We start from the raw sequence: 20638 nt of genomic DNA, 5'->3' as shown, positions 1-20638 counted from the left end.
AACACGCTAACACGCTAACACTACCTTCTGCCTCTTCCGGAGCGTCCAGTTCTTCCACAGCAACAGGCGGATTTGAGAGCCTGTCTTCATCGCTCTGCAGGTGGACCTCTGGACGGGGTCATGTGACGGTGGTAAACCTGCACACAGGCAAGTTCAGATGGCCTCTACTAAAGAGAACCAAGGCAAACTGTGAAGCGTTCGCACCAAAGCAGACCGACACATACCTCTAATCATACCAAGGAGGCGCTCAAGGAGCTTTTAGGTCTAAGGAGACCTCTCAAATACGGTAAAAGACCGGCCTGACTCCAGATAAGAAGGTTGTGTGTTCAAACCACGTCAGAATCAGTCACTTTTTAGGATAGTTGGTAGGCCAATTATTAGGGACCGAGTCCCTTTGGGACAGAGGACCCTATTGTATTTCTAGCGTTTTATTATTATATATTATTATAATTTGACCCCCTTAACATGCTTCAAAACTCACCAAATTCGACACACACACATCAGGACTGGCGAAAAGTGCGATCTAATCAAAAAACCAAACCCCAAAACTCAAAATTGCGCTCTAGCGCCCCCTAGGACGAAAACACAGACAAAACTGCCTGTAACTCCCAGTAAGAATGTTGTAGAGACATGAAACAAAACAATAATAAACTTTCACCAGCACCGAGGCAAGGAAACAGCAGACCACTCGATGATGTCAACATCGGCACACAGGCTCGTAATATAAATAGTTTGTCTGCGGTAGCACTTATAATAACAATATCACTAATACTTGGTTAATATTCAAGTCACAAAATGTTAAGTCTTGTTGGCACTTTTTGGATGTTTTATTTATTGGGTTTCATGGGCAGAATAGAGGACCTGATACAGTATTTATGAGTTAGAATGCATTAAACAAAAATACATCCGTCGTCATGTTTTTCATAATGATTGTGAACAATAGGCAAAATTCCCCCAAAAAGTGCAGTTAACCCTTTAAGTACATTAGTTGGTATGCGCTTCTGAGGCAGGAATATGTCCAACGCCCCTGGAAGGTGAAATATATCGGGACATGAAACAAAAACCTCTGTGTAGGTCTCAATTAGACCTATATTTCATACACTGACAACCCCCAGCAAAAAACAGTAAGTTTGCAATTCCCCCTTCAAAACAAAAGTTGTGTAAAAACAGTCACCTCTTTTCAAACATCATCTCCTCTGAGCGCGTTGGTCGTGTCGGCTTCAAATTTGCACAGGAGAGAGATTGGAGCCTTCTGATTAAAAGTTGATGAAAGAGTTTTAATTACTGCTCCGGTTTGGATTTTATGAGCCCTCAAAGTCGGTCCCGTCCATCGCTGCTTGCAGCTTTAATTATTATTATTATCAGTAAGAGAAGAGTGTCACTAATGTATTTTTTAAGTCTCTACTTTGTTAGCAGTTTTTTCCACAAATATGTGTTTTGTCCAAATACTACATATACACAGTAGGGAAGGGATTCATATGGCCCTATTCCTGGGTGGATTTCATTATTTTGCAATGCAGTTTACTGGAAATGATGGAAAGCGCCACTCTACATAGCAACAGACGGTGTTGGTGAAAGTTGGAATTGCCACAAAACACATTTTAAGATATCTGTCACAAGGTGTTGGTGACAAACCCCAAGATGCAGAGATGGCAGGCTATGTGCAGGAAAACATGACTTAATGTCCAAAATAAGGCAAAAACACAAACCAGGAACCAGGAACAGGCAAACTGGAGACAGGGAACAGGAACCAGCAAACAGGAAAACTGGAAACAGCACTGACTGGAGGGCAGAGCAGGTCTAAATAGCAGCCGGCTGATTGGCACCAGGTGTGGTCAGGTGCCAATCAGCCGCAGCTGAGGGGAAACAGCGCTCAGGGAGACTAGCAGGAAACTGAACCAACAGGAAATAAACAAACAGAAGAAAAACCAAAACTGCACAAAATGCAGATTATGCATAAAGCTAATAGGATGTATTACTAAATGTGAAAGTTTTGAAAAAAAAGTCATAAGTTAAAAAGCAGTACGGACTAGTTGTGTTTTTGGGTTAATTTATTATTTATGATTATAATTAGGGATGTCCGATAATGGCTTTTTGCCGATATCCGATATTGTCCAACTCTTTAATTACCGATACCGATATCAACCGATACGATATCAACCGATATATGCAGTCGTGGAATTAACACATTATTATGCTTAATTTGGACAACCATGTATGGTGAAGATAAGGTACTTTTTAAAAAAATTAATAAAATAAGATAAATAAATTAAAAACATTTTCTTGAATAAAAAAGAAAGTAAGACAATATAAAAAAAAAATTTTTTAATTGCCTTTCAAATGTCTATTCTTGGTGTTGAGTTTTATTAAATAAATTTCCCCCAAAAATGCGACTTATATATGTTTTTTTCCTTCTTTATTATGCATTTTCGGCCGGTGCGACTTATACTCCGAAAAATACGGTACTTTGCTCTCTTAGTGAGTGAGTGATCAAAGATTATGAGACAGAGGTGTTTTTATGGTGCGTTCAAGGACCGCTGAACCGACTGGGACAACACGATGCCTGCCAGAAATAATAGGTAATAATTAGGGATGTCCGATAATTACTTTTTGCCGATATCCGATATTCCGATATTGTCCAACTCTTTAATTACCGATACCGATATCAACCGATACCGATACATACAGTCGTGGAATTAACACATTATTATGCCTAATTTGGACAACCAGGTATGGTGAAGATAAGATCCTTTTAAAAAAAATAAAAAAAAATAAAATAAGATAAATAAATTATAAACATTTTCTTGGGGCGGTTTAGCTCGTTTGGTAGAGTGGCCGTGCCAGCAACTTGAGGGTTCCAGGTTCGATCCCCGCTTCTGCCAACCTAGTCACTGCCGTTGTGTCCTTGGGCAAGACACTTTACCCACTTGCTCCCAGTGCCACCCACACTGGTTTAAATGTAACTTAGATATTGGGTTTCACAATGTAAAGTGCTTTGAGTCACTAGAGAAAAGCGCTATATAAATATAATTCACTTCAATTCACATCACTTCTTCAATAAAAAAGAAAGTAAAAAAATATAAAAACAGTTACATAGAAACTAGTAATTAATGAAAATGAGTAAAATTAACTGTTAAAGGTTAGTACTATTAGTGGACCAGCAGCACGCACAATCATGTGTGCTTACGGACTGTATCCCTTGCAGACTGTATTGATATATATTGATATATAATGTAGGAACCAGAATATTAATAACAGAAAGAAACAACCCTTTTGTATGAATGAGTGTAAATGGGGAAGGAGGTTTTTTGTTTTTTTTATGTTGATTTAATTTAAAAAAAAAAAAAAAAAAAAAAAAAAAGATACTGATAAAAAAAAAACGATACCGATAATTTCCGATATTACATTTAACGCATTAATCATTAAATCTCTAAAACATCTCTAATTATAATCATGAGCAACAAATGAAAGAAAGTCACAAAATCGCTCAATGGTCTATGGAATTGTCCAAGTATATTAGGAATCAACGATACTGGATACCAAAAGGTGTACTATCGCCCTCCATTTCAAGACTAATCCAGACATGAAGTTGAGGTCTTATAGTCAACTTCAAATTACAAAGCTAGTATGGGTCCTTTCTCTCAATAAAAGAAACCACAGAAACCTCACATAACTTTGCAACGATGCATGGTTATTATAGATATCACCATGTAAACACAACATGGTGAATGTAGCGTGCGCACACACGCACACGCAGGATTATACAGAACTACATCAATTTCATTTAGTAAGGAGGAAGAGCGGACATGAGGAGTAATTTGTTTGCAGGAGTAAAGTACAAGGGATGACGTCACATGTAGGCTGCGTGCCAAAAGACGCGTAAAGTCCTGCAAATATCACCTGAAAATATTAACAAACCCCGTTTCCATATGAGTTGGGAAATTGTGTTAGATGTAAATATAAACGGAATACAATGATTTGCAAATCATTTTGAACCCATATTCAGTTGAATATGCTACAAAGACAACATATTTGATGTTCAAACTGATAAACATTTTTTTTTGTGCAAATAATCATTAACTTTAGAATTTGATGCCAGCAACACGTGACAAAGAAGTTGGGAAAGGTGGCAATAAATACTGATAAAGTTGAGGAATGCTCATCAAACACTTATTTGGAACATCCCACAGGTGAACAGGCTAATTGGGAACAGGTGGGTGCCATGATTGGGTATAAAAGTAGACTCCATGAAATGCTCAGCCATTCACAAACAAGGATGGGGCGAGGGTCACCACTTTGTCAACAAATGCGTGAGCAAATTGTTGAACGGTTTAAGAAAAACCTTTCTCAACCAGCTATTGCAAGGAATTTAGGGATTTCACCATCTACGGTCTGTATTATCATCAAAGGGTTCAGAGAATCTGGAGAAATCACTGCACGTAAGCAGGTAAGCCCGTGACCTTCGATCCCTCAGGCTGTACTGCATCAACAAGAGACATCAGTGTGTAAAGGATATCACCACATGGGCTCAGGAACACTTCAGAAACCCACTGTCAGTAACTACAGTTGGTCGCTACGTCTGTAAGTGCAAGTTAAAACTCTCCTATGCAAGGCGAAAACCGTTTATCAACAACACCCAGAAACGCCGTCTGCTTCGCTGGGCCTGAGCTCATCTAAGATGGACTGCTACAAAGTAGAAAAGTGTTCTGTGGTCTGACGAGTCCACATTTCAAATTGTTTGTGGAAACTGTGGACGTCGTGTCCTCCGGACCAAAGAGGAAAAGCCTCTATAGGCGCAAAGTTGAAAAGCCAGCATCTGTGATAGTATGGGGGTGTATTAGTGCCCAAGACATGGGTAACTTACACATCTGTGAAGGTGCCATTAATGCTGAAAGGTACATACAGGTTTTGGAGCAACATATGTTGCCATCCAAGCAACGTTACCATGGACGCCACTGCTTATTTCAGCAAGACAATGCCAAGCCACGTGTTACATCAACGTGGCTTCATAGTAAAAGAGTGCGGGTACTAGACTGGCCTGCCTGTAGTCCAGACCTGTCTCCCATTGAAAATTTGTGGTGCATTATGAAGCCTAAAATACCACAACGGAGACCCCCGGACTGTTGAACAACTTAAGCTGTACATCAAGCAAGAATGGGAAAGAATTCCACCTGAGAAGCTTCAAAAATGTGTCTCCTCAGTTCCCAAATGTTTACTGAGTGTTGTTAAAAGAAAAGGTGATGTAACACAGTGGTGAACATGCCCTTTCCCAACTACTTTGGCACGTGTTGCAGCCATGAAATTCTAAGTTAATTATTATTTGCAAAAAAAAAAATTAAGTTTATGAGTTTGAACATCAAATATCTTGTCTTTGTAGTGCATTCAATTGAAAATGGGTTGGAAATGATTTGCAAATCATTGTATTCCGTTTAAATTTACATCTAACCCAATTTCCCAACTCATATGGAAACGGGGTTTGTAGTTACGGCCGACAGTAATCTGTTTTTTGCTCAAGTGGGGCAATTTATTTTTTAGGACAAAATTAGAATATCGTGTGACTTGTGGCTTTGTTTAAATTCGGATTAATTCGTATTAATATATATTAGTTCAGTGTACGCATAATCATTTTGTCATAGAGGCTAGGCTGGGGAGGGACAAGCGGTATAAATGGATGGATGAAGGGCTGTACTGTGGGCCTGTAGAATTGTCATCACCTTTCCCCCCTATATGACGGCCTTGCATATAGAGATGGGCATATACACATGGACATTATTGTAATGATATATTCAGTAACATTGATAACAACGACAGAAATTGAATATATATTTGGTGAGTCAACATCCTTTTTTTTTTTTACTTTTTATTATTCCGTCAATATTTTTTCATTTATTTTAATTACTGTCGATTGCAGTTAAATATGTAATAATAATAATTATTATTCATGTATAACTAAAATGAATAAAAAGGTAATTTAAGTCAATTATTCAAATGTTTTATATAAAAAGTATAAATGCGTGGAGATAGATAACCACAATGTACTCCATACAAAACAATATTACTTGTATATATTTTGACTATTTATTTAATTGCAAAAAAGGGCATGTGCTGATTTACTGAGCTGGACAATAATGACAACCACCACGTATCTCACCTGGCACCCTCCAGTTGTTTGTGACGCTGTATATTTTTTATATGCGACGTATAACAAAATCACTAAATTGGGTGAGTAAACTTTCTAATTTTCATTATTTTATTAAAATTTTTTGGATTACTGTTAATAGCAGTTAATAAAAAATGTAATTATCATTAAGATATTCCTTCAGATTTTAAGGTAATTTAATTTATCGAATTTAACTATAGTAAAACCTTCTTTTTTTTTCTTTTTTTTTGAACAAAAAAAAGGCTTGTACTGATAATGAGCCTGAAAATAATAATATAGAAATGCATGGTCGTAGACAACCACCACGTATCTCACCTGGCACCCTCCAGTTGTTTGTGACGCTGTATATTTGTATATGCGACGTATAACAAATACCTTTATTAAACTAAATTGGGTGAGTAAACTTTCTAATTTTCATTATTTTATTCATATTTTTTGGATTACTGTTAATAACAAAAAAAACTATCATTAAGATATTCATTCAAATTGTAAGGTAATTTAATTAATCAAATTTAACTATAGTAAAACCTTTTTTTTTTTTTAACAAAAGCTTGTACTGATAATGAGCCGAACAATAATGATACATAAATGCATGGTCGTAGACAACCACCATGTATCTCACCTGGCACCCTCCAGTTGTTTGTGACACTGTATATTTTTATATGCAACGTATAACAAATTAATTTATTAAACTAAATTGGGTGAGTAAACTTTCTTATTTTCATTATTTTATTCATTTTCTTTTGGATTACTGTTAATAGCAATTAATAAAAAAATATAATTATCATTAACATATTCATTCAAATTTAAGGTAATTTAATTCATCAATTTTTTCTTTTTTAGCAAAAGCTTGTACTTATAATGAGCCTGACAATAATAATATAGAAATGCATGGTCGTAGACAACCACCACGTATCTCACCTGGCACCCTCCAGTTGTTTGTGACGCTGTATATTTTTATATGCAATGTTCAAGTTGTCCAATTTAATAATCAGATATAAATTAAGAAAAAGCCTTTTACAGGACATTGAAACTATTTAAAAAAAAAAAAAGTAAAATGCTAAAAATGTCATCAAAATTGACACTAAATATAGTAAATTGGATCCAAATACGACCAAGCACTCGCACAAAGAATAAAAAATATGAATCCGAAGTGACCCTCAGTGAGATAAGACTAAGCAGTCTCAAAGCGGTTCAACTACACTGCAAAAAGTCAGTGTTCAAAAACAACAAAAAATAATACAAAAATGAGGGGTATTTTATTTGAACTAAGCAAAATTATCTGCCAATAGAACAAGAAAATTTGGCTTGTCAAGACTTTCCAAAACAAGTAAATTTAGCTAACCTCAATGAACCCAAAAATACCTTAAAATAAGTATATTCTCACTAATAACAAGTGCACTTTTATTGGTAGAAAAAAAAAAAAGAGATATTTTTTGCTCAATATGTGGGAAAAATATTCTTAAATGAAGTAAATGCTAGTGCCATTATCTTGACATAATGATATGCGCTCAGCATTACATTTCTTGAAACCAGCAAACTTATACTAAAAACTAGTTTATTGTTCTTAAAGTAAAGGCAACAAGGCAACCGCTTGTTACTCTCGGGGTCTCCTAGCCGCTCAGGCAAATCATATGGTCTAAAAATGCATTTTTCCATGAATAACATGACATCATCGCGCCAAGTGCGTGCTCTTTCAGTCAATTAGTGTGCATATATACAGCCCGGCCCCCGACCGACATTTTTTTAATTGTAATTTTGAAGAATTTATCTGAATATGTATGAACTATTTCTGTTCAAAATTGTTAGAAATGTGAAATGTTTAAATATTAACTGTCAGTTTACTGTATTGTTCCAACTGTACTACTATATGAGTACGTATTTTCTCTTGTTTCATTGAAAATAAAACAGCAAAGTCCATTTGGCTGTCATCTGTTTTAATTATGAGACACAATTGTGTCAAAGTCATGATTTTTTTTTTTCATGCTTGAAATAAGAAATGATTACTTTAAAAAAGCAGTTTTATACTTGTGAGTGTTGATGACACAGCTTTGCAACAGTTGATATTCTAGTTTCAAGCATGTTTTACTCAATATAGGTCATCAAATCTCAGCAACAAGCTGTAATATCTTACTGAGATCATTTAGGACCAAAACCCTTAAAACAAGTAAAACACTCCAACATAAAATCTGCTTAGTGAGAAGAATTATCTTGTCAGACCGAAAATAAGCAAATATCACCCTTATTTGAGATATCTAATCTTACTTAGATTTCAGTTTTTGCAGTGTAGTTAAAGTCCTAAAGATCCATAATTCCTCATACACTGCAAAAAGTCAGTGTTCAAAAACAAAAAATATATATACAAAAATTAGGGGTATTTTAATTTGAACTAAGCACAATTATCTGCCAATAGAACAAGAAAATTCGGCTTGTTAAGACTTTCCAAAACAAGTAAAATGAGCTAACCTGAATGTATAGTGAGTACAATACTTACAGGATAAACACTTTGTAGAACTCAACTAAAGACAAGACTATCACATAATGGGAAATACTTATTCCTGACTACCGCAACACACCTAGGACAAACTTAACTAAATGCATACTTGCAAATAATATTCAAAAGTCTTAAAAATAACAGTTATCATGCACTGCAAAAAGTCAGTGTTCAAAAACAAAAAAATATATACAAAAATGAGGGGTATTTTATTTGAACTAAGCAAAATTATCTGCCAATAGAACAAGAAAATTTGGCTTGTCAAGACTTTCCGAAACAAGTAAAATTAGCTAACCTCAATGAACCCAAAAAATACCTTAAAATAAGTATATTCTCACTAATAACAAGTACACTTTTCTTGGTAGAAAAAAAAATGAGACCTTTTTGCTCAATATGTTGAAAAATATTCTTAAATTAAGTAAATGTTAGTGCCATTATCTTGACATAATGATATGCGCTCGGCATCATGATTTTTTTTTTTATTATTACTTTAAAAAAGTAGTTTTATACTTGTGAGTGTTGATGACACAGCTTTGCAACAGTTGATATTCTAGTTTCAAGCATGTTTTACTCAATATAGGTCATCAAATCTCAGCAACAAGCTGTAATATCTTACTGAGATCATTTACTTAAAACAAGTAAAACACTAACATAAAATCTGCTTAGTGAGAAGAATTATCTTAATAGAATATTCTTAAATAAGTAAATGCTAGTGCCATTATCTTGACATAATGATAGGCGCTCGGCATCATGATTTTTTTTTTCATGCTTGAAATAAGAAATTATTACTTTAAAAAAGCAGTTTTATACTTGTGAGTGTTGATGACACGGCTTTGCAACAGTTGATATTCTAGTTTCAAGCATGTTTTACTCAATATAGATCATCAAATCTCAGCTACAAGCTGTACACTGCAAAAAGTCAGCGTTCAAAAACAATAAAAAAAAAAAAAAAAGAGGGGTATTTTATTTGAACTAAGCAAAATTATCTGCCAATAGAACAAGAAAATTCGGCTTGTCAAGACTTTCCAAAACAAGTAAAATTAGCTAACTTCTATGAACCCAAAAATACCTTAAAATAAGTATATTCTCACTAATAACAAGTGCACTTTTCTTGGTAGAAAAAAAAAAGAGACCTTTTTGCTCAATATGTTGGAAAATATTCTTAAATTAAGTAAATGTTAGTGCCATTATCTTGACATAATGATATGCGCTCGGCATCATGATTTTTTTTTTCATGCTTGAAATAAGAAATGATTACTTTAAAAAAGCAGTTTTATACTTGTGAGTGTTGATGACACAGCTTTGCAACAGTTGATATTCTAGTTTCAAGCATGTTTTACTCAATATAGGTCATACAATCTCAGCAACAAGCTGTAATATCTTACTGAGATCATTTAGGACCAAAACACTTAAAACAAGTAAAACACTCCAACATAAAATCTGCTTAGTGAGAAGAATTATCTTGTCAGACTGAAAATAAGCAAATATCACCCTTATTTGAGATATTTAATCTTACTTAGATTTCAGTTTTTGCAGTGTAGTTAAAGTCCTATAGATCCATAATTCCTCATACACTGCAAAAAGTCAGTGTTCAAAAACAAAAAATATGTATACAAAAATTAGGGGTATTTTAATTTGAACTAAGCACAATTATCTGCCAATAGAACAAGAAAATTCGGCTTGTTAAGACTTTCCAAAACAAGTAAAATGAGCTAACCTCAATGTATAGTGAGTACAATACTTACAGGATAAACACTTTGTAGAACTCAACTAAAGACAAGACTATCACATAATGGGAAATACTTATTCCTGACTACCGCAACACACCTAGGACAAACTTAACTAAATGCATACTTGCAAATAATATTCAAAAGTCTTAAAAATAACAGTTATCATGCACTGCAAAAAGTCAGTGTTCAAAAACAAAAAAATATATACAAAAATGAGGGGTATTTTATTTGAACTAAGCAAAATTATCTGCCAATAGAACAAGAAAATTTGGCTTGTCAAGACTTTCCGAAACAAGTAAAATTAGCTAACCTCAATGAACCCAAAAAATACCTTAAAATAAGTATATTCTCACTAATAACAAGTGCACTTTTCTTGGTAGAAAAAAAAATGAGACCTTTTTGCTCAATATGTTGAAAAATATTCTTAAATTAAGTAAATGTTAGTGCCATTATCTTGAAATAATGATATGCGCTCGGCATCATGATTTTTTTTTATTATTACTTTAAAAAAGTAGTTTTATACTTGTGAGTGTTGATGACACAGCTTTGCAACAGTTGATATTCTAGTTTCAAGCATGTTTTACTCAATATAGGTCATCAAATCTCAGCAACAAGCTGTAATATCTTACTGAGATCATTTACTTAAAACAAGTAAAACACTAACATAAAATCTGCTTAGTGAGAAGAATTATCTTAATAGAATATTCTTAAATAAGTAAATGCTAGTGCCATTATCTTGACATAATGATAGGCGCTCGGCATCATGATTTTTTTTTCATGCTTGAAATAAGAAATTATTACTTTAAAAAAGCAGTTTTATACTTGTGAGTGTTGATGACACAGCTTTGCAACAGTTGATATTCTAGTTTCAAGCATGTTTTACTCAATATAGATCATCAAATCTCAGCTACAAGCTGTACACTGCAAAAAGTCAGTGTTCAAAAACAATAAAAAAATTTTTTTTTTAAAATGAGGGGTATTTTATTTGAACTAAGCAAAATTATCTGCCAATAGAACAAGAAAATTCGGCTTGTCAAGACTTTCCAAAACAAGTAAAATTAGCTAACTTCTATGAACCCAAAAATACCTTAAAATAAGTATATTCTCACTAATAACAAGTGCACTTTTCTTGGTAGAAAAAAAAATGGGACCTTTTTGCTCAATATGTTGAAAAATATTCTTAAATAAGTAAATGCTAGTGCCATTATCTTGACATAATGATATGCGCTTGGCTTCATGATTTTTTTTTCATGCATGAAGTAAGAAATGATTACTTTAAAAAAGTAGTTTTATACTTGTGAGTGTTGATGACACAGCTTTGCAACAGTTGATATTCTAGTTTCAAGCATGTTTTACTCAATATAGGTCATCAAATCTCAGCAACAAGCTGTAATATCTTACTGAGATCATTTAGGACCAAAACACTTAAAACAAGTAAAACACTCTAACATAAAATCTGCTTAATGAGGATAATTATCTTATTAGACAGAAAATAAGCAGTTTTTGCAGTGTACACACATACATATATGACATTACAACACAAATAAATGGAAGTCTCACCTGAGACGGAACGTTGCGTAAAAGTCGTGCCTCATGGAGACCTGCAGCTTCGGTCTACGGGAGGGTGACTCTGCCCACTCACTCACTCGCTGGCTCGCTTCTGTCCGCGGGTCAGCAGTGGCAGTAGCAACGTTCCTAATCTGATTGCTTTAATCTCCCGGCTCAACTCGGCCCTGGTGCAAAAAAAGACAACAGTCATCTGTTTTGAGGCAGAAGAGAGGAGAGAGAGAGGGGTCCTGTGGAAACCACAACACAATACACCAAAAGTTGTATCAACAATTTGGCCTTTTACTAATGAATTTAACAATCTTTGCTACACTGCATGTGTTTCTAATACTTAGTCCCTCTCGTGCAGCTAAATAAGAAGACCAAAAATATCATCTATCGTAATAGTTCACAGACATAACAATAATACTTTGGAGTGAAAAGTGAGCCTTATTGTCTTTGTAAAGGCAGACGTTTCCAATGCAACGTTCGCATAGAGCAAATAAGTGTACTTTGCAAGATGAATTACAGTTGGACCTTCTGGGGTTGTGTAAGCGCCAGGTGAGTCACTCTTCTCAGCGGCTCTAGCGGGAGCCCGGGGTGCCACTGGCGATTAGGCTGCCGATATGTGAAGCCTTGACTGAGGATCACAAAATACATGCAAAGTTGAGTCGCATTTTAAGATCGTTAAAATACCAAGAATTGGGAAATTGTGTTAGGTGTAAATATAAACGGAATACAATGATTTGCAAATCATATTCAGTTGAATATGCTACAAAGACAACATATTTGATGTTCAAACTGATAAACATTTTTTTTTGTTTTGCAAATAATCATTAACTTTAGAATTTGATGCCAGCAACACGTGACAAAGAAGTTGGGAAAGGTGGCAATAAATACTGATAAAGTTGAGGAATGCTCATCAAACACTTATTTGGCTAATTGGGAACAGGTGGGTGCCATGATTGGGTATAAAAACAGCTTCCCAAAAAATGCTCAGTCTTTCACAAGAAAGGATGGGGCGAGGTACACCCTTTTGTCCACAACTGCGTGAGCAAATAGTCAAACAGTTTAAGAACAACGTTTCTCAAAGTGCAATTGCAAGAAATTTAGGGATTTCAACATCTACGGTCCATAATATCATCAAAAGGTTCAGAGAATCTGGAGAAATCACTCCACATAAGCGGCATGGCCGGAAACCAACATTGAATGACCGTGACCTTTGATCCCTCAGACGGCACTGTATCAAAAACCGACATCAATCTCTAAAGGATATCACCACATGGGCTCAGGAACACTTCAGAAAACCACTGTCACTAAATACAGTTTGTCGCTACATCTGTAAGTGCAAGTTAAAGCTCTACTATGCAAAGCGAAAGCCATTTATCAACAACATCCAGAAACGCCGCCGGCTTCTCTGGGCCCCGAGATCATCTAAGATGGACTCATGCAAAGTGGTAAAGTGTTCTGTGGTCTGACGAGTCCAAATTTCTAATTGTTTTTGGAAATATTCGACATCGTGTCATCCGGACCAAAGGGGAAGCGACGCAAAGTTCAAAAGCCAGCATCTGTGATGGTATGGGGGTGTATTAGTGCCCAAGGCATGGGTAACTTACACATCTGTGAAGGCGCCATTAATGCTGAAAGGTACATACAGGTTTTGGAACAACATATGCTGCCATCTAAGCGCCGTCTTTTTCATGGACGCCCCTGCTTATTTCAGCAAGACAATGCCAAGCCACATTCAGCACGTGTTACAACAGCGGGGCTTCGTAAAAAAAAAAGAAAAAAAAGAGTGCGGGTACTTTCCTGGCCCGCCTGCAGTCCAGACCTGTCTCCCATCGAAAATGTGTGGCGCATTATGAAGCGTAAAATATGACAGTGGAGAACCCGGACTGTTGAACGACTGAAGCTCTACATAAAACAAGAATGGGAAAGAATTCCACTTTCAAAGCGTCAATTAATTTCCTCAGTTCCCAAGCATTTATTGACTGTTGTTAAAAGAAAAGGTGATGTAACACAATGGTGAACATGCCCTTTCCCAACTACTTTGGCATGTGTTGCAGCCATGAAATTCAAAGTTAATTATTATTTGCAACAAAAAAAATAAAGTTTATGAGTTTGAACATCAAATATCTTGTCTTTGTAGACCAGGGGTCGGCACCCCAAAATGTTGAAAGAGCCATATTGGACCAAAAATACAAAAACAAATCTGTCTGGAGCCGCAAAAAATTAAAAGCCATATTACATACAGATAGTGTGTCATGAGATATACATTTAATCAAGAGGATTTAAAGGAAACTAAATGAGCTCAAATATAGCTACAAACGAGGCATAATGATGCAATATGTACATATAGCTAGCCTAAATAGCATGTTAGCATCGATTAGCTTGCAGTCATGCAGTGACCAAATATGCCCGATTAGCACTCCAGACAAGTCAATAACATCAGCAAAACTCACCTTTGCGTATTCATGCACAACGTTAAACGTTTGGTGGACAAAATGAGACAGAAAAAGAAGTGGCATAAAACACGTCCTAGAAAGTCGGAGAAAGTTATACATGTAAACAAACGACGGTGAGTTCAAGGACCGCCAAAATTAGTAGGACAAAACGGCGCTCACCAAATACTCGAATCAGTGAAGCATGTTTAATATAAACAGTGTGCTTTATAACAATTAGGGAGGTTTGTGTTGTGTTTGTCCTCCTATAGAAACCATATTAAAACAAAAAATATACTTTTCCCCCCTCATCTTTTTCCATTTTTCATACATTTTTTAAAAAGCTCCAGAGAGCCACTAGGGCGGCGCTAAAGAGCCGCATGCGGCTCTAGAGCCGCGGGTTGCCGACCCCTGTTGTAGTGCATTCAATTGAATATGGGTTGAAAAGGATTTGCAAATCATTGTATTCCGTTTATATTTACATCTAACACAATTTCCCAACTCATATGGAAACGGGGTTTGTAAATAAAAAAAAATGTCTTGGGGAGAAAATTCAAGTTGAAGTACATTTTTTAATCTGCGGCGGGGAACTGCCGTGCGTCATCTGCGAGTTCACGGTAACGACCAACAAACATGCAAGTATGAAGGAATGATTGGAGAGTAGAACGAGGAAAGAAAATAATAGATAAATACTGGTTACATAACAGAGGTACCAATAAACATTTAAAAAAAGGGGTCAAAAAGTGTAAAAACAAAAATGAGCACATTTGAAGACTAAAAGCGGCTTTAAGTGCGTGGTGGGAGTACAAGAAGAGACATTTTGTATTCAGTGGTTTGTTCAGAATGATATGTATAGAATATATTATTAGTACTTAGAACACTTTCATGGTGTGGTTTGGTAGGAAAAAAAGGTCAGACAAAGTGTGCCTCTCTGTGCTCCAGCTCCTGCAGCCGCCGAGGTCGCAGTCTTTGGTAGACGGGTTTTGTCTCGCCGGGGCCGAGGTCGTCGGGGCTGCTCGGCAGCGGCGACTGTGGGGGCGAGAGGGAAGCGGAGGTGGCGACCCCGGGGTCGATGGCGCTGTCGGTGGAGTCCTGCGTCTGGAGCTTAGGGGGGAAAGGGGAGGGGGCGGGGTTGACCTGATTGGGGTTGGCGGCGGCGGCGGCGGTGGTGGTTGTTGTGGTCGTCCAGTCGGGGAGAGTCCAAGCTCTGCTGCTGGAGGTGACGGGGGGCTTGTAGAAAGTCCCCGGCGGGGGCTGCAAAGTTCTTGGCGGTCTGAGCGTCAGCGGGGAAGAGTCGCCGTCATTGGAGGTCCAAGCGGGTTTGACGGACATGGCGTAAGGGTTGTTGGGGAACACGGTGCTAACAGTACTGGGAGCGGGGATGGGGATGGGGCGGGCGGTGGTGGGCAACACCCCTCCGGTCGTGGCGTTGGGCAGCTTAGCCACGATCATGGCGGTCCGGGGGGTGACGTCGTAATGTTTGTACCTCCTGTCCCACGTCCGCCTCTGCATGGCCTGGGTGTCGATGAACGGCGTGATGTAGTAGGTGCTAACGCGGGACGAGCCGGTGTGGCTGGTGGACCACTCCGGTTCCGACACCTCCTTGATCGTTTCCACCGCGGGGTCGACGTGCTCGGCCGGGTCCGTTTCGGTCCGCCCGCTAATCAGCGCAGGACTCGGCAGGCGTTCCAGCGGCATGCTGATGGGCCGAGACGCCAGGCGGGTGCGGTGAGCTCGAAGGTGGACCTTTGGCGGCAGGGAGGAGGAGGAGGAGGAGCTGGTGGAGCCAGGACGGTTGGAGACGAGGTCGGACCTGTCGACCTCCGCGACACCGTTGAGTCCCTCTGAGGATTCTCTTCGGTCTGCGCCTGGCTGGACCTCCTGGACCTCATCCAGGATGTGAGAGGATGGGATGACGGAGGAGAACCTCTTGTACACTTTGGCACTCTGGAAGAGGAAAAACATGCACTGTAAAAACTGAAATCTAAGAAAGATGAAATATCTCAAATAAGGGTGATATTGAGTTTGAGTTTGAGTTTATTTGGAACATGCAAGCATACAACATGATACATCACAATCTCCAGTTTCTCTTTTCAACATGTTCGAAAAGGAGTAGGAAGAAGCAGAGCTTATTTAATCCTACCCCTTTTCTTTTACATAACAGTTGCTAAAACTTTTGTTCACTTCCTGTTCTCAATTTATTCACAATATACTCCATAAGTAATCACAATTAAATAAGTAAATAAATAATAATTGGTGAAGTAAGTTAGATTTCATATGTTGAGATAAGTAAGATTATTTTGTGAGTGAAAGAATGAAAGAATGGATGAATTCAGAATGTTTATCATGGTTCTTCTTCTTTGTACTTTGTAAACATATTTGCTTATTTTCTGTCTGATAAGATCATTCTTCTCACTAAGTGTTTTACTTGTTTTAAGGGTTTTGGTCCTAAATGATCTCAGTAAGATATTACAGCTTTTAGCTCAAATTTGATGACCTATATTGAGTAAAACATGCTTGAAACTAGAATATCAACTGATGCAAAGCTGTGTCATCAACACTCACAAGTATAAAACTACTTTTTTAAAGTAATAATTTCTTATTTCAAGCATGAAAAAAAAATCATGACTTTGACACAATTGTGTCTCATAATTAAAACGGATGGACTTTGCTGTTTTATTTTCAATGAAACAATAGAAAATACGTACTCATATAGTAGTACAGTTGGCACAGTACAGTAAACTGACAGTTAATATTTAAACATTTAACATTTCTAACAATTTTGAACAGAAATAGTTCATGCACATTCACGTAAATTCCTCAAAATTACAATTAAAAAAATTTTGGCCAGGGACCGGGCTGTATATATGCGCACGAATTGACTGAAAGAGCACGCGCTTGGCGCGATGATGTCATGTTATCCATGGAAAAATGCATTTTTAGACAATATGATTTGCCTGAACGGCTAGGACAGGGGTCGGCAACCCGCGGCTCTTTGATCACTCTGATGCGGCTCAGCTGCATACTTGCTGACCCCCTCGATTTTCCCGGGAGACTTACGGATTTTGGTGCCTCTAGCAGAAACCTCCCGAGCGGGGTGTATAATGTAGCCCGGAAGAGTTAGGGCTGCATGGGATTCTGGGTATTTGTTCTATTGTGTTTATGTTGTGTTACGGTGCAGATGTTCTCCCGAAATGTGTTTGTCATTCGTGTTTGGTGTGGGTTCACAGTGTGGCGCATTATTTTATTTATTTATTTATTTTTTTTTGCAAATAATCTTTAACTTAGAATTTAATGGCAGCAACACAGTGCAAAAAACTTGGTACAGAGGCATGTTTACCACTGTGTTACATGGCCTTTCCTTTTAACAACACTCAGTAAACGTTTGGGAACTGAGGAGACCAATTTTTGAAACTTTTCAGGTGGAATTCTTTCCCATTCTTGCTTGATGTACAGCTTAAGTTGTTCAACAGTCCGGGGGTCTACGTTGTGGTATTTTAGGTTACATATTGCGCCACACATTTTCAATGGGAGACAGGTCTGGACTACAGGCAGGCCAGTCTAGTACCTGCACTCTTTTACTGGGGCGGTATAGCTCGGTTGGTAGAGTGGCCGTGCCAGCAACTTGAGGGTTCCAGGTTCGATCCTCACTTCCGCCATCCTAGTCACTTCCGTTGTGTCCTTGGGCAAGACACTTTACCCACCTGCTCCCAGTGCCACCCACACTGCTTTAAATGTAACTTAGATATTGGGTTTTCACTATGTAAAGCGCTTTGAGTCACTAGAGAAAAGCGCTATATAAATATAATTCACTTCACTTCACTTATTAGTAACAGTGTTACATTTTTTATACCTCCACCGTCAGTGTAACCTGTGTGGTTGTTGACCAAGTATGCCTTGCTGTCACCTACGTGAGCAAGCAGAAGCCCCATACACCGTGTGGCTGGGCCGGCACGCTGGTTGTAGTGGACGTTAAATGCTGTAACCTTCACGGCACGTTCGAGAGAACAGTTGCCTTGATACTGGAAAAATCGGGAGGGTTGACAAGAATGACGCTGTCAAGCGCCATTCATATAAAACTTGCGGGCCGCACTAACATCCAATTTCTTCTCATATTAAGGTGTGGACCGCGTGTCTGAGACCCTTGCTTTATACATAGCATAAAGCAAAAAAAAAACTTTGTATGCACTGTTATTTCATGTTAAATTTCAAAAGATTTTAGTGGCTCCCATCGTTATCTTTAATTTGTGAAATTGGTCAAAATGGCTCTTTGACTGGTAAAGGTTGCCGACCCCTGGGCTAGGAGACCCCGAGAGTAACAAGATGTTGCTTTGTTGCCTTTCCATTAAGAACAATAAATTAGTTTTTAGTATAAGTTTGCTGGTTTCAAGAAATGTAATGCCGAGCGCATATCATTATGTCAAGATAATGGCACTAGCATTTACTTCATTTTAGAATATTTTTCAACATATTGAGCAAAAAAGGTCTCTTTTTTTTTCTACCAAGAAAAGTGCACTTGTTATTAGTGAGAATATACTTATTTTAAGGTATTTTTGGGTTCATTGAAGTTAGCTAATTTTACTTGTTTTGGAAAGTCTTGACAAGCCAAATTTTCTTGTTCTACTGGCAGATAATTTTGCTTAGTTCAAATAAAATACCCCTCATTTTTGTATTTTTTTTCTTGTTTTTGAACACTGACTTTTTGCAGTGTGTGAGTGTGAACCTCATGATGCAATCCTACATTTTGGTAGGTAGGTATTTAGGTATTTAGTTGAGATGTCCGACAATATCGGACTGCCGATATTATCGGCCGATAAATGCTTTAAAATGTAATATCGGAAATTATCGGTATCGGTACCTGTCATGAGGTGGCGACTTGTCCAGGGTGTACCCCGCCTTCCGCCCGATTGTAGCTGAGATAGGCTCCAGCGCCCCCCACGACCCCGAAGAGATTAAGTGGTAGCAAATGGATGGATGGATGGGTTTCAAAAAGTAAAATGTATGACTTTTTAAAACGCCGCTGTACGGAGTGGTACACGGACGTAGGGAGAAATACAGAGCAGTTGCATCTCCCAGTCTTACTTGCCAACCCTCCCGATTTTCCCGGGAGACTCCCGAATTTCAGTGCCCCTCCCGAAAATCTCCCGGGGCAACCATTCTCCCGAATTTCTCCCGATTTCCACCCAGACAACAATATTGGGGGCGTGACTTAAAGGCACTGCCTTTACGTGCCGGCCCAATCACATAATATCTACGGCTTTTCACACACACACAAGTGAATGCGACGCATACTTGGTCAATAGCCATACAGGTCACACTGAGGGTGGCCGTATAAACAACTTTAACACTGTTACAAATATGCGCCACACCGTGAACCCACACCAAACAGGAATGACAAACACATTTCGGGAGAACATCCGCACCGTAACACAACATAAACACAACAGAACAAATACCCAGAACCCCTTGCAGCACTAACTCTTCCGGGACGCTAGAATATATAACCCCCGCTACCCCGCCCACCTCCACCTCCTCATACTCTCTCAGGGAGAGCATGTCCCAAATTCCGAGCTGCCGTTTTGAGGCACTTTGTTTTAATGCACTTTGTGACTTCAATAATAAATATGGCAGTGCCATGTTGGCATTTTTTTCCATAACTTGAGTCATCTGGCTCCTCCGCATCGAGAGGAGCCAGATGAGGTGGTTCGGGCATCTGGTCAGGATGCCACCCGAACGCCTCCCTCGGGAGGTGTTTCGGGCACGTCCGACCGGTAGGAGGCCACGGGGAAGACCCAGGACACGTTGGGAAGACTATGTCTCCCGGCTGGCCTGGGAACGCCTCGGGATCCACCGGGAGGAGCTGGACGAAGTGGCTGGGGAGAGGGAAGTCTGGGCTTCCCTGCTTAGGCTGCTGCCCCCGCGACCCGACCTCGGATAAGCGGAAGAAGATGGATGGATGGATGGATGGATGGAGTTGATTTATTTTGGAAAACCTTGTTACATTGTTTAATGCATCCAGTGGGCCATCACAACAAAATTAGGCATAATAATGTGTTAATTCCACGACTGTATATATCGTATCAGTAATTAAGAGTTGGACAATACTGGAATATCGGATATCGGCAAAAAAGCCATTATCGAAAAACATTAGCACCAAATTTTTCGGAGTATAAGTCGCTCCGGAGTATAAGTCGCACCGGCCGAAAATGCATAATAAAGAAGGAAAAAAACATACCGTATTTTTCGGACTATAAGTCGCAGTTTTTTT

At 38.2% G+C, this 20638-nt stretch overlaps 2 protein-coding genes across 4 annotated transcripts in view; both read right to left on the bottom strand.

The window, feature by feature from the left end:
* Positions 1-14456, bottom strand: part of abca4b (ATP-binding cassette, sub-family A (ABC1), member 4b) — a 115275-nt gene extending 100819 nt beyond the window's left edge. Inside the window, exons 1-4 of the mRNA XM_061978866.2 lie at positions 14392-14456; positions 12467-12569; positions 11945-12117; positions 25-137 (exon numbers count right to left, since the gene is read on the bottom strand). Coding sequence (XP_061834850.1) covers positions 25-90 — 66 coding nt within the window. The 5' untranslated portion in view covers positions 91-137; positions 11945-12117; positions 12467-12569; positions 14392-14456. The remainder of the gene's footprint in view (positions 1-24; positions 138-11944; positions 12118-12466; positions 12570-14391) is intronic.
* A 240-nt stretch (positions 14457-14696) lies between these two features.
* Positions 14697-20638, bottom strand: part of LOC133618479 (rho GTPase-activating protein 29-like) — a 104703-nt gene continuing 98761 nt past the window's right edge. For 2 of the 3 annotated variants that reach the window (XM_061978869.2, XM_061978868.2), the window contains exon 20: positions 14698-16317. In XM_061978869.2, the coding sequence (XP_061834853.1) occupies positions 15283-16317 (1035 nt within the window). In that variant the 3' untranslated portion in view covers positions 14698-15282. Of the gene's footprint in view, positions 16318-20638 lie in introns of all 3 variants that reach the window. The other variant, XM_061978867.2, reaches the window with a different exon arrangement.

This window comes from Nerophis lumbriciformis, linkage group LG19, assembly GCF_033978685.3.
Source record: "Nerophis lumbriciformis linkage group LG19, RoL_Nlum_v2.1, whole genome shotgun sequence".
Classification (NCBI taxonomy): domain Eukaryota; kingdom Metazoa; phylum Chordata; class Actinopteri; order Syngnathiformes; family Syngnathidae; genus Nerophis; species Nerophis lumbriciformis.
Note: the sequence above shows the minus strand (reverse complement) of the source record. Positions and strands in the feature narration are given on the sequence as shown.